The sequence below is a fragment of the Lagenorhynchus albirostris genome, chromosome 4, assembly GCF_949774975.1.
Source record: "Lagenorhynchus albirostris chromosome 4, mLagAlb1.1, whole genome shotgun sequence".
Taxonomy (NCBI): Eukaryota; Metazoa; Chordata; class Mammalia; order Artiodactyla; family Delphinidae; genus Lagenorhynchus; species Lagenorhynchus albirostris.
Genome location: NC_083098.1, coordinates 20,682,506 through 20,694,573, shown reverse-complemented (window position 1 = coordinate 20,694,573; position 12,068 = coordinate 20,682,506). Strand labels below are relative to the sequence as shown.

The 12,068-nt window shown below is 36.4% G+C and overlaps 1 protein-coding gene and 1 long non-coding RNA gene across 4 annotated transcripts in view; one reads left to right on the top strand and one right to left on the bottom strand.

Moving 5' to 3' along the window:
- Positions 1-213: 213 nt before the first annotated feature.
- Positions 214-11,553, bottom strand: CISD2 (CDGSH iron sulfur domain 2). The gene is made up of 3 exons (XM_060147658.1): positions 11,338-11,553; positions 2,871-3,085; positions 214-1,225 (listed from the first exon to the last, which is right to left on the bottom strand). Exons 1-3 carry the CDS (start codon positions 11,438-11,440, stop codon positions 1,136-1,138), a joined length of 408 nt encoding a protein of 135 aa, XP_060003641.1. The 5' UTR covers positions 11,441-11,553; the 3' UTR covers positions 214-1,135.
- LOC132519675 (uncharacterized) overlaps positions 11,553-12,068 on the top strand; it is a 37,604-nt gene continuing 37,088 nt past the window's right edge. For all 3 annotated transcript variants that reach the window (XR_009540236.1, XR_009540237.1, XR_009540238.1), the window contains exon 1: positions 11,553-11,825. This is a non-coding gene — a long non-coding RNA (uncharacterized LOC132519675). The remainder of the gene's footprint in view (positions 11,826-12,068) is intronic.

Genomic DNA, 12,068 nt, shown 5'->3' with positions numbered 1-12,068 from the left:
CATGCTTAGAGCAATGTCTGTTCCATATAAGTGCTCAGCAACTATTAGCTTTGATGATCATTGGAAGAATTAAATGTCTGCCTCCCAAACCTTCTTCATATATAAAGCAAGCACAGTGAACTGACTGGACTGTAGCTTTAATAGACAGACTTAAGGATAGCTATTAATATAAGAATGGCAATATGAAATTAAATAGACTCTTAGGCTAAAAAATTACAAGTTTTAAAGATTCTCCAGGAAGTTTATTTTGCAAGCCTTCTGTATTTTATGTTTGATTGGTATACACTGGAATAAAGAGAAAAATGTTCATATAGACTCAGTTTTGAACACTGAACTGTTATCATCTTAAGATAAATTCAGATTTACTTTATTTTTAATTGACCTTCAAATTGCAGCAGCTCACGGGGTTTAGCTGTAAGTGTTCTTGCCACCCCACCCTGTCACTGAGTCAGACATACACACAACACACGTAAGCAGACACAAACAAGTCTTTTATAAAGTAAACAAGTCTTTTATAATGTAAATAATCGTTCCTTGTTGAAACTTTTTATACCCAGTTCCTGTCTTTTCTGAAATTGGGATATTCATATTTATAGAGAACAATATTTATAAAGTAAAGAGTTTCTCTTTGAAAACTCAAGCAATTCTTGACAGCAATAGTTTTCTTTTTGATCTAAAAAGCATGGAATACGGAAGGCCAAAAGGGGAAAAATCACTTCAAATGATCAAAACAGAAGAGCACTAAAAAATAATATATTTAATAATGTAGAGAGAAATTTTTAAAGTACAGTTTCTTTTGAAAATATTGACATTCAAACAAACAGCTTTGGACTCACTGTCAAAAGCTTTCTCAATTAAAATTTAAACATGTTGGTTTTATTGTAGGAAGATACATTAATTCTTTGAAGTCAGAATGAAAGGGTTGCACAATTTAATTTTTATATAAATGACTGAATATACAAAGTATCAAATATAAACAGTAGTGTAACAAGAAAATAAATTGGCAGAAATAATTATTCAACCAGTAGCAATAATTAAGACCACCATTTGAAAGATCTTCTATAAACAAAGAATGGAAAAATACTGTTATAAGTTTTTACAGCACACAATTGAATTCCATTCTAATTCATTACTATTATACTTCCTTCTTCTTCAGTATTAGCGGACCCACATTATCTCCTGTCAATTCATTGTGTTTATTATGTGAACCATCACAGGCAGGAAACTAAAAAGGAAAAAAATTACAAGTGTTATTCTTTAAATGAGTCAATAAATAGAAATATTTGTGACATGCTCTTATAAAGAAAAGGCCATTACTTTGGGGGGAGAAGCACATCAGATAGCTTTCCTGAGTAACAGATATATTCTCTATCTAACCTAACTACATTCCAATACTACGGCAAATCTAACAAATTTAAGTATTTAATTATTTGGTAGATTTTAAATAAAAAGCTTTGGATGATTCCAAACAAGTCAATACAGTAGTTATAAAAGGCCATCAAAATAAGCTCTTATTTTCTATAAAGCTCTAAATCTGAGCTCACCTCATTACTTATTTTAAATTTTAAAAGGATGTAATTTAAATTCAAAATAAATGATTTCATAACGTTTTCTTACTATAAAACTCATGCACACTGTAACACTTAAAAAATACTTTAAAAATATTTTTAAAAACTTACTCATAGGTAACAATAATTAACATTCTGGTATATTTTTTCCTCTGTATTTACTGTGTACTCATTTTTTTTAAGCAAAATTGAGATCATACTGTAATACGCTTTTCTAGCTTATATTACATCATGCTCCCATGTTATTAAATATTCTTTAAAAAACATGGCTTTTCATAGCTTCCTAATATCCCATCACTTGTATTATACCATACTTTAACCATTCCTCTATTATCAGATATCTAGACTGTTTCTAAGATTTTGTTATTACAAAGGATGCGATGATGAGCATTATTGTATTTAAAGCCTCAAACAGCCTACGATCAAACTAGATCTCATCAACTACTTATAATTTATCACTCCAAACTACTCCTTTTTTTGGTTTATTATTTTTAATTGAAGTATAGCTGCTTTACAATGTTGTGTTAATTACTACTGTACAGCAAAGTGATTCAGTTATACACATACATACATTCTTTTCTTAAAAAAATATTCTTTTCCATTATGGTTTACCACAGGATATTGAATAGTTCTCTGTGCTGTACAGTAGGACCTTGTTGTTTAGCCATCCTATATATACTAGTTTGCATCTGCTGACCCCAACCTCCCACTCCACCCCTCCCCCACCCCCTTCCCCACTGGCAAGCACCAGTCTGTTCTCTATGTCTGTGATTCTGTTTCTGCTTCATTGATAGGTTCATTTGTGTCATACTTTAGATTCCACATATAAGTAATATCATACTGTATCAATATCTGTATTTCTCTGTCTGACTTACTTCACTTAGTAAGATAATCTCTAGTTGCATCCATCAAACTCACTTTTAATTTCCACATTAAAAATCATCCGTAATTATACTTACCATTTACTAACTCATACTACATACAAGGCACTGTACATACATCGTCTCACTAAAGCCTCAAATATTTCTGTGATATTGATATATTAGCAGATTTTAAAACACCTGACGATCAGAGTAATAAAGATTAAGTAATTTGCCCAACCAAGTTTCTGTGCTGGTCTAACTTTTCTAATGTAGGAAATATAGTGATCATTAAGAGGCGACCTTTAATTTAGAGTAGACTTTCAGTGCTGAATACTATGAAAAAATCCCTAATCTCACAGGACCACAAAACTGGGGATTTAAGAAGCAAAACCATTTTAACTGCACAAAATTTTAGTGGACACGTAAATGGACATCTTACCGTCTTAGAACGCCAACACCTACAATAAGCTGCTTTAGTAAGACACAAATCTTCAATGTTTATCTCATTCACCACTTTGGGATTTTCCTTTTGTATTTTAAGATTAATCAAGCTATCCTTCTGTTGCTTTTTCTTCGGGAGAAATGGACGAACCGCAAGGTAGCCAAGTAGTGCAAGTACACCAAGGAAAGGCAATAACCGAAGCCATTCTGAAACTAAACATGTACAGATTTGTTAAAGTCTGCGTGCTCCTGTAATAGAACTCAAATAGGGATGGACTGGGAGATTGGGATTGACACGTACACTACCATGTTTAAAACAGATGACCAACAAGGACCTACTGTAAAAACAAAAATTAAAAATTAAAAAAAAAGAACTTAAACAGCATGTCTCATCTTTGAGCTTATTCTTTATCTATTCTTCACTTCTCACTTTAATTTCTTAACTATCTAACTTATCTGTAAAACTGTGAATAAGGCACCTATACCTAGGACCACCTTATTTTATTTGTGGGTTGACTTGAGACTTCTGAAACTGGAAAACAAAATTTTCAGAAATGGGTCCTCTACCAAATATCCTATAATTATCCTCACTAAGTATATTTGTGTTTAGTTTTATTTCAGGAATTATGATCACCATAATTATAAACTAAATTCAATGTGATATATTTTATAGGTTTGGAAAACATTTCCACCATGTCTAAAATCATACAACAGAATATCCCGTAATAGCTTACCACTGATTTATAATTTCAGAAAGAACACGTCTTCAATGCTTTAATTTACATTTTTTGGTAAGGCATAGTGATTCCTAAAGAAATACCTAAATGTTGTGTAAAAGCTATTTTAAAGAGCTAGTCGAAATTTTCACATCCTGAATATTCTCATTAGATACATCTTATTCATGAAAGCCTTCTGTAGTACTCAGCACTGTCTTAGGGGGATAGGGAATATAAGTGATATAAATGAAATTTATATCACTTATAAATGATATGTTTCTCCTATGCCTGTGGAGACAAACACACCAGGAAGCCAAGATAACTGTCTCAGCATGCATTTATCAAATGTTGGCTAGTACCTGGCCTCTGCTGGGCTCTGCAGGGAATCCTTTGCCTTTAAAGAGTTATCACCTGTCATCCTTCACTGAATGCTAACCTGATATCTTGCTGATAAACACTATGTAGAAATAGCTTAGTGGAGAAAAAGAAAAATTGAAGGTCATGTGCTAAGGCATACTAATAAATATTAATGATAAATGAACAGACTATGCTAAGAGTGCAACTGTATTACCTCGTTTAACACTGTGTTAGTTTAAACAACTGTATTTGGTAGGCACCATTATTATTCCCATTTTTCATGTGCATAAACTGTAGCTTAAGCAGGTTTAGTCCAGGACAGTAAGTGCAAAGCCTGTTCTCAATCACTATGAATGAAATTCAACAGATCTAAACTTTTTTTTTTTTTTTTGCAGTACGCGGGCCTCTCACTGTTGTAGACTCTCCCGAATAGCACCAAGAGTGCCTGGCACAGAGAAGTTACACAATAAATGGTAGTTTTTATTAAGATTATGGAGATTGGAGCAACTCCCCTGAAAAAAATCTTTCGCTAACTAAACGTGACAATGTCATATAGTAGAAATCTTCGGGGATATAATCTTTTAGTCACCAGAATGAAATTCTGTAACGGTAAGATCCTGCCAGTCAAGCTGGCTGTTCTATTCTCATAACAAGAGTGGAAAGACTCCACAGAAATCTTTTTTTTTTTTTTGCGGTACGCGGGCCTCCCACCGCTGTGGCCTCTCTCGTCGCGGAGTACAGGCTCCGGACGCGCAGGCTCAGCGGCCATGGCTCACGGGCCCAGCCGCTCCGCGGCATGTGGGATCCTCCCGGACCGGCGCACGAACCCGTGTCCCCTGCAACGGCAGGCGGACTCCCAACCACTGTGCCACCAGGGAAGCCCCACATAAATCTTTTGAATGAATTAAAGTTCTGGAAATGACAAAGAACTGTTTCTTGTGGGGGAGGGGTCTACCTACAGATCTGTGCTGTCCAATACAGTAACCACTGGCCACACTGTTTTGATTTGTACCCAGGATTCTGTTTTACTCAGGTATGGTAAGATGACAGACATGGAGACAACTGCGTTGAAAGAAAAGTTTACTTACAATTCCCAAGAGGAGGGGGCACACCGTGCCACCCAGGACCACATGGGGAAGTACGAGGCTTGGTCACAGGCAGAAGGTAAAAGGGCACAAGCTTTTAGTGTGGTTTCTACAGAAAAGGCAAGGTAGGGCAGAGTAAACATTTAGGACTGGCTGGCTTGAATAATTTCAGTGGGCTCTGGGCTATAGGGGTGGTCCCTAGTTGTCTCATATCTGGCCCTGGGTGATTTAGGGCAGGGGAAATACTGGCTTGGTAAGTGAGAGTTAGATAAAGGAAGTGGTTGGAGTGTAGGCTTTGGATTGGTTGGTTTGCATATGAAAAGTATGCTCACAGGCAAGTAGTTTACTATCTCCTGGCATTAGCCAGTCCTTGGAGGCGGCAAGTTCTCCCTGGCCAGCATGGCCCCCAAGTTGTCCGAGTATCATAAAATATAGAAAATAAAAAAGACAATTAATACACATGTGGCTATTTAAATAAATTAAGTAAAATTCAGAAGTCAGTTTCTAAGACATACCAGTCACATTTCAGCAGCTCAAGGGCTGCATGTGGCTAGTGGTTACCATATTTGACAGCAGAGAACATTTCTATCATCACAGAAAGGCTTCTGGATAGTGCTGCTATAGACCAGTGTTCCTATAAAGTACCATCTCTATAACATGGCAAGGCTACTTTGACAGTTTCAATTCCCACAAATATCCCATCCCTCATGTACTTGAAGCCAGCCAAAGCTACTTATTACCTAGTGACAGGTTTCCTGTGTCCTTTGCATAAGGAATTCCTTCTGTCTGCCATGCCTTTCTATCTGTGGCCTGACTCATGTGGACCATTTAAAACAGGGGTCAAATATGCCTCCTCCAGAAATCTCTCATTTCCCAAAGCAAAATTAATCACTCCCTCCTTTGCTTCCAAGCCCCTTTTCCGAAGTTTCTTTTATCATACTACTGTTATCTGTTTATAAAGTTGATTCTTCCATGAGCCTGTAGGAAAAGGAGCTGTGTACTACTCTTCCTGGCGCAAAGTAGATACCTCATAAATGTTAAATGAGTGACTTAATGAATGTAGAGCATAAATGTCAGTCCCCTTCTCACTCACCATATTGTACTGGAATTATTTATTTATACTAATTTTCTAGATCAGGCAATAAATATCTTAGATTGTTATTGGCCCCAACATCCAGTATAGTATCTTGAAACAGTACTTATTCAATACATGTTTTTTGAATGTAGAATAACATTAAGTATTATTATGTATACTACAAAATTAAAAAGTCACGAGAGGTTAAGTGACTCAAAGTAAAAAAGTAAATGAATGAGAATGTAAAGATGAAAACATTAACTTAGATTCTTAAGTATAGCATTTCCTAGCTTAACACACAAATCTCAGGGAATAAATGGTATTAATACTGTTTTAAAATCTACTTCAGAAAACATTGTCCTTCCACACTTAATTCCTTGGTAAAACACTACTCTATAGTAATACAGTGATGAAAGGTACTATTATTTCCTACAACAAAATAACAATTTATACAACAGTCTTGTTTAATAAAATCTACTTTTTAAAGATGACAAACTTCAATTTAACTACAGAAAAGATAATAAAGGAAAATAATACAGTCTGTAAAGCTCAATTAAATCATTTTAAGTACATTTATTAAGGCTGATTTTTGATGAATAAATATTAAATACAGAAAAATCAAACAAGAAATTAAAAAAACAACCTTTAAGATTGGCTATTTCCTATGAACCTGTTTGATATATATTGAGCTACTGCAGATATATTAGGTACTGTGAAGGGAAATCTATTACCTACTAACTGTTAGGTATAATGTATACTTTGTACAGTACACTTTTAAATTGTTTTAGTATTATCAGAAATAGCATTTATTTTACAAAATTTGAAAATTTAGAAAAGTTGTAAAAAACTAAATAACTTTTAATCCCACCATTCAAGAGTTGGTAACATTTTGTTGTATTTCTATTTTGCTGTATTTTTTTTCCTTTTTAAAAAGGTTGCATATAATGATACTATAAAAATAATACTGGCAACTTGACTGCTGATAATTTCATAACTTTTTTTTATGTATCATTATAGGTAAAACATAGAAATGACTTCATTTCTGAACCACAGAAAGATGAAAGTAAAATATTTTTAATGGATGGCATTACTATTACCACTTAAAACCTAATATACACTATTCAGGACCAAAGGGCCAATAAAATGAAATTAATAATCAATTTTAAAATCTTTTTTCCACTCACGACTATAAATACAACAGTGTCCCAGTATTTAGAGCACTGCCTGGCCCATAGTAAGTGCTCAATAAATACTTGATGACTTGAGGAATTCTAAATTGCAGAGTGGTTACATGGAAGAAAATGTTTTAATGACATCAAAATTGTTCTCCACAAAGGCTGGTATAATCTTTAATTACACTGACTTTTAAATACAGTCGGTCTACCTAGGAAAAGGGGAAAAAACTTTTACAACTTACAGTAACTATGTAAATATATTCCCAAATTCTCAAAAATAAAAGTTTTCTAAAATAAAACTCTTCAATCTTTCAGAAATAACCTTTATTATTTACATGTTAATAAATGCAACTCTTTAGTTTGAACTTAATGATTTATTACCCTTTCTTATTAAGAAAACTCACCTTTTGTTCTATTTGTTTAAAAAAACAATTGAGGTAAATTTACATACAATAAACAGATCTTAGGTGTTTAGCTCTGACCTGTGACAATTAAATATACCCTTGTAGCCTCCACTGAAAATGTGTAAAAATATGTAAAATATTTCCATCACCCCAGAAAGTATTCTCCCGTCCCCTTCTAGTCTATCTCCCCACCACTGATTCCTATACCCGAAGGTTTTTTCACTCAATATAAAATTTTTGAGATTCATCCAGTGATTAATTTGTTCCTCTTTATTACTAATCAGTATTCCACTCTATGAATATACCATAATTCCTTTATCCACTCTCCTGTTGCTAGGTACTTAGGTTGCTTACAGTTTGGGATTATCATAAATAAGGCTGCTATGAACATGCTTTCAACTCTGTTCCATTTCTTAAATTCTTTGCTCAAAATTGGCCCTTTCTAGAGCTAATGCCCTTGAAGGGTCAGCTCTGACATGTTTGTGTTACTCTGGGAAAAATATTATTATAGTCTTAGGATTCATTGCTTTGTCTTTAGGAGCAAAACCATTACGTTTCAAAGCAGTTACCTAGTTTAAGTGGGGTAGAACTACTATATTCAAAGTTTCATAGCCAGCTTTTAAATCTAGATATAAACTTTTCTGACTTTTGAATGGAAAGTTTTGTTATTCTAGTTTAAAAGTTTATATGACAGGGAAAGCTTTTTTAAAAGTCAATGTATTTGAGTACATTATACTTCCAAAGGGCAGAATTACACTAATTTACCTTAAAAGCCTCACTCTTAACAATGTAACCTAAACAAAGATAGATAAGGCATTTCTGATAGATAAGGGCTATCTATAAATACTGTATAGTAATTAAGTGTTTACTAAGAACGCAGAGTCATCATGAGAGAGTCCATTGCTTTTAAAAAACCACTGGGTCTAAACAGGGAAGGAAAAACAGGCAACAATAATGAGAATTGAAACTTTTTTTTTGCTCTAATTGTCATAGATATAAAATGAAAATATTTTTGGTCCGGTAGACATTTTAAACAATTATATTGAAAAGTTATCTTCCAGGTTTTAATTTCAGCAAAGAAAAAAAGTCTAAGATGGATTCTACAAGAAGTTCATTCAAGAGAGCCAAATGTCATTAGCTATTACTATCTAATCAGGAGGCGAGACCCAGAGAGGAAATTGGTCATTGCAATTTTTCTTTCATAGTGCTCCCAAACAGATTCTGCAACTGTTATATTCTCATTATCCAGTGCCAAACAGACTATCTCATTTTTGTCATAAAGTAGTTATTACAAATATGTTAACGTTTCCTAAATAAATGGACATTACAATGAGAACTAAATTGTCCCATCGTAATGGGACTTAAGTTAAATATGCACTATAAAGATATTTATCAGAGTTGTCATTATTGCTGAGAATTGGTCTTCACATTAACTATTTAACAGCTTTAAAGAAGAAACTACTATAAATTATTGATTCAAGAGGGAAAAGGTTTAGGTTGAGTTTCCTTAACGCCTTTAAGGAATTAGGAATCCCTGAAAAGAAAGACAGTAGGAATCCCTGAGAAGAAAAAAAAAAAGGTTTGAAAATCTTCTAATCGCTAAATCAAATATCGTACTTTCCAATCTGCTTCAACTATACTCTGTTTACAGAAAATTGAAATGAATATAAAACCTGCTACAATCAGAATCAACACACATAATTCAGGTTTAACTGGACTGAGGTGGGAGCAAGGGGACTTTTTTCTTTCTTGACTATTAAAAACTCAGCTGTTAATTTATGCAAATATTTAAGGTAAGTTGGCAACTGGGAACAAATGACACAAAATGATCATATCCTTTTGACCTGGTATTACCATTTAGTGAATATATTCAAGGGTATAATTCAAAGAAGGAAAAAAATAACAATTGGTACAGAGCTACTTACAACTGAACATTATGAATAAAATATATATACAAAAACATTCCAAATTTCCAGCTGCAGGGGAATGGTTAGGCCTACTGTGATGCTAATCTATAATAAGATTATATACATACGTAGTTATTACAACAAGATAAAAAATACATTAAAATATGTAAAGTACTTCAATAAAAGAAATGATAAGGGGAGAAAAAGGCAAAATTTTACATAATTGCTGCAATCTATCAGAATAAACTAGTAAAATCAACAGAAGACTCTGATGTTTACAAACACATGATTTGAAAGTTTTTTCATTTTGTTACTTTTATGTTGTTCCTATGTTTAGATATTTCTTTTTAATGTTTATTACTCAGTTACCACTCTTTCTATTCAATTACATGCTTTCTATCAAACCCCTTAACATCTAAAAGTGTTAAAAATCTCACAATCCATTTGTCAAGAGCAAATGTCTATGACCATTATGCAAAGAATCTCTAGATTTAGAACAGTCATCTAGTTTATCACATTTTAATCTATCCACCTCCAGACACTGCTTTTTTTTTTTTTTAATCTCTGAGAGGGGATAGCTCTCAAAGCACCATTTGTTTGGTAAAGTATTCTCTAATTAAAGAAAAAAAATTTCTTGAACATGGAGCTAAAATCCATGTTCAAATAACTATCACTAATTTGGCCCTAGTTGTCTTTTGGTCTACACAGAATAAATCTTATTTTTCTTCCGCTGGTCAGCCTTCCAAATACTGTATTTTAAGTCAGCTACCATAGATCTCCAGACTGCTCCAAGCTAAGCAGCCCTATTTACCTCAGAATTATCTTAATTCATGCTTACATACCCTGGTAGTCAGGACATATGAATTCAATGTTTGCTTTATTAATATGTTTTTCCCCCCCTCATCATCCTAATCAGTCCCTGTGTCTGGTTCACCAATATCCCAACTTACATTGTAAAGCTCAGAACCCAACAAAATCTTCCAAGTGTTGACTGCATTCTGGAAATTTTCATCCTTTAGATGTGAAATCCCGAGTTCTGGGTTCTATTTTGTAAAGGAGGGAACTTAAGCACAGGATGTTACATATATTCATTAAATTTCATTTTCTAATTTTTGGTCCATCATACTAGCAAAGGTATCTTTCTTTCAACTCCAGGAAACTAAATTGCCTCCAGGCCCGTAGTAATGGAGGTGACCTCAAATGACCCCATGATAGGTCAACTCTCTCCTATAGGATTGGAGTTTATTTTCTAATTTTGTTGCTAAATAAAACAGCAATACATATTATGTGCATGTCTGTGTTTCTCTCCCACACAGTCACACCCACACGATGTGGGTAAAACCCAGCCAAGAGCTGGGACAGTCTGATACACAGTGCCTTAGATAACGATGACTTACCCTGCTTTAAACAGGCACACTGCAGGGAGCGATGGAGATGAAAGAGATGGGCCCGTTCCCAACTCAGCACCTTCTCTGCAAAAACCTGGTCTCTCGCCACGTAAAGATACTGGCTACAGCCACGAGGATAAGCACCCCGGGCCGCCAAGTACCGAGAGGTGGCCTCACACACGCTCCCAGGCAGCAGCGCCGGCGCACGCCCACCTCCCTCGGGGCGCAGACTCACCGGGTCACGAGCCATCCGCCAAGCTCCGCCCCGCCCCTTGGCCCGAGGGTTTTTAGATGCCCGCCCCCACCCTCCGCCTTGGGAAGCTTACAAGGATGGGGACTGGGTGAAGGCAAAGATTACCTGTGAGCTGGGCGAACCCGGTAATGCTCTCGGGGACTGGGAGCCGCTTAAGATACGCGGGGAGCTGCACCTTCACAATGCGAGCCACGCTCTCCAGCACCATCCTGGCCAGCGCCGTCCGCTCCTCGCCCGACCCCCGCCGCTCTCCGGCCGAGCTGCCGCGCCTGCGCCGAGAGCGGAAGCGGCCGGCGGGCGCTTGCAGCCCGGACCGGGCGGGGCGGGGTTGCGGGCACGCGAGGAGAGGCGACCTGCCCGGCGCCGATTGGCAGCGGGCGGGTGACGTGCGCGCGCCCGGGGGATGCCGAGGGGGCGCGGGCGGCCGCGGGGACTGACGGGTATCGAGGCCCGCCTCGAAATCTCGATGCTGGAGAGGGCTCTTGCGGTGGGCCTTTTACGTCTGTAGACGCTGGAGGTCCGCAGAAAGGATACTGTGTCGGAGGAGGTAAAGCACAAGAGAGTGCTTTGTAACCGGGAAGTGCCTTTCAAAAGTGAGTTTCTCCTGGCGTCTCTTTTTACCTCGGCCCGTCTCGTCTCGGCCTCTTCCCAGCCGCGACCCCAGAACTGCAAATTCTCTTCAGAGCACCCTTCTCCTCTGCCCGCCGCGGCGCCTAATTTCGCTCTCTTCCCTCTACAAGTCTTTTTTTTTGTTTGTTGTTGTTGTTGTTTTAAAGAAGTTAAAATACTTCCGCTGAACTAGGAACTGCTTAAAGCTCTGCCCCTTGGCCATTTGG

What these genes read in the sequence shown, in the direction of transcription:
- CISD2 (XM_060147658.1), bottom strand. Translation starts at nt 11,440, where the DNA reads ATGGTGCTGGAGAGCGTGGCTCGCATTGTGAAGGTGCAGCTCCCCGCG. An exon ending in CGGGTTCGCCCAGCTCACAG is followed by an intron (nt 3,086 to 11,337) that starts GTAATCTTTGCC and finishes GTACATGTTTAG; the next exon opens with TTTCAGAATGGCTTCGGTTA. An exon ending in GGTGTTGGCGTTCTAAGACG is followed by an intron (nt 1,226 to 2,870) that starts GTAAGATGTCCA and finishes TTTCCTTTTTAG; the next exon opens with TTTCCTGCCTGTGATGGTTC.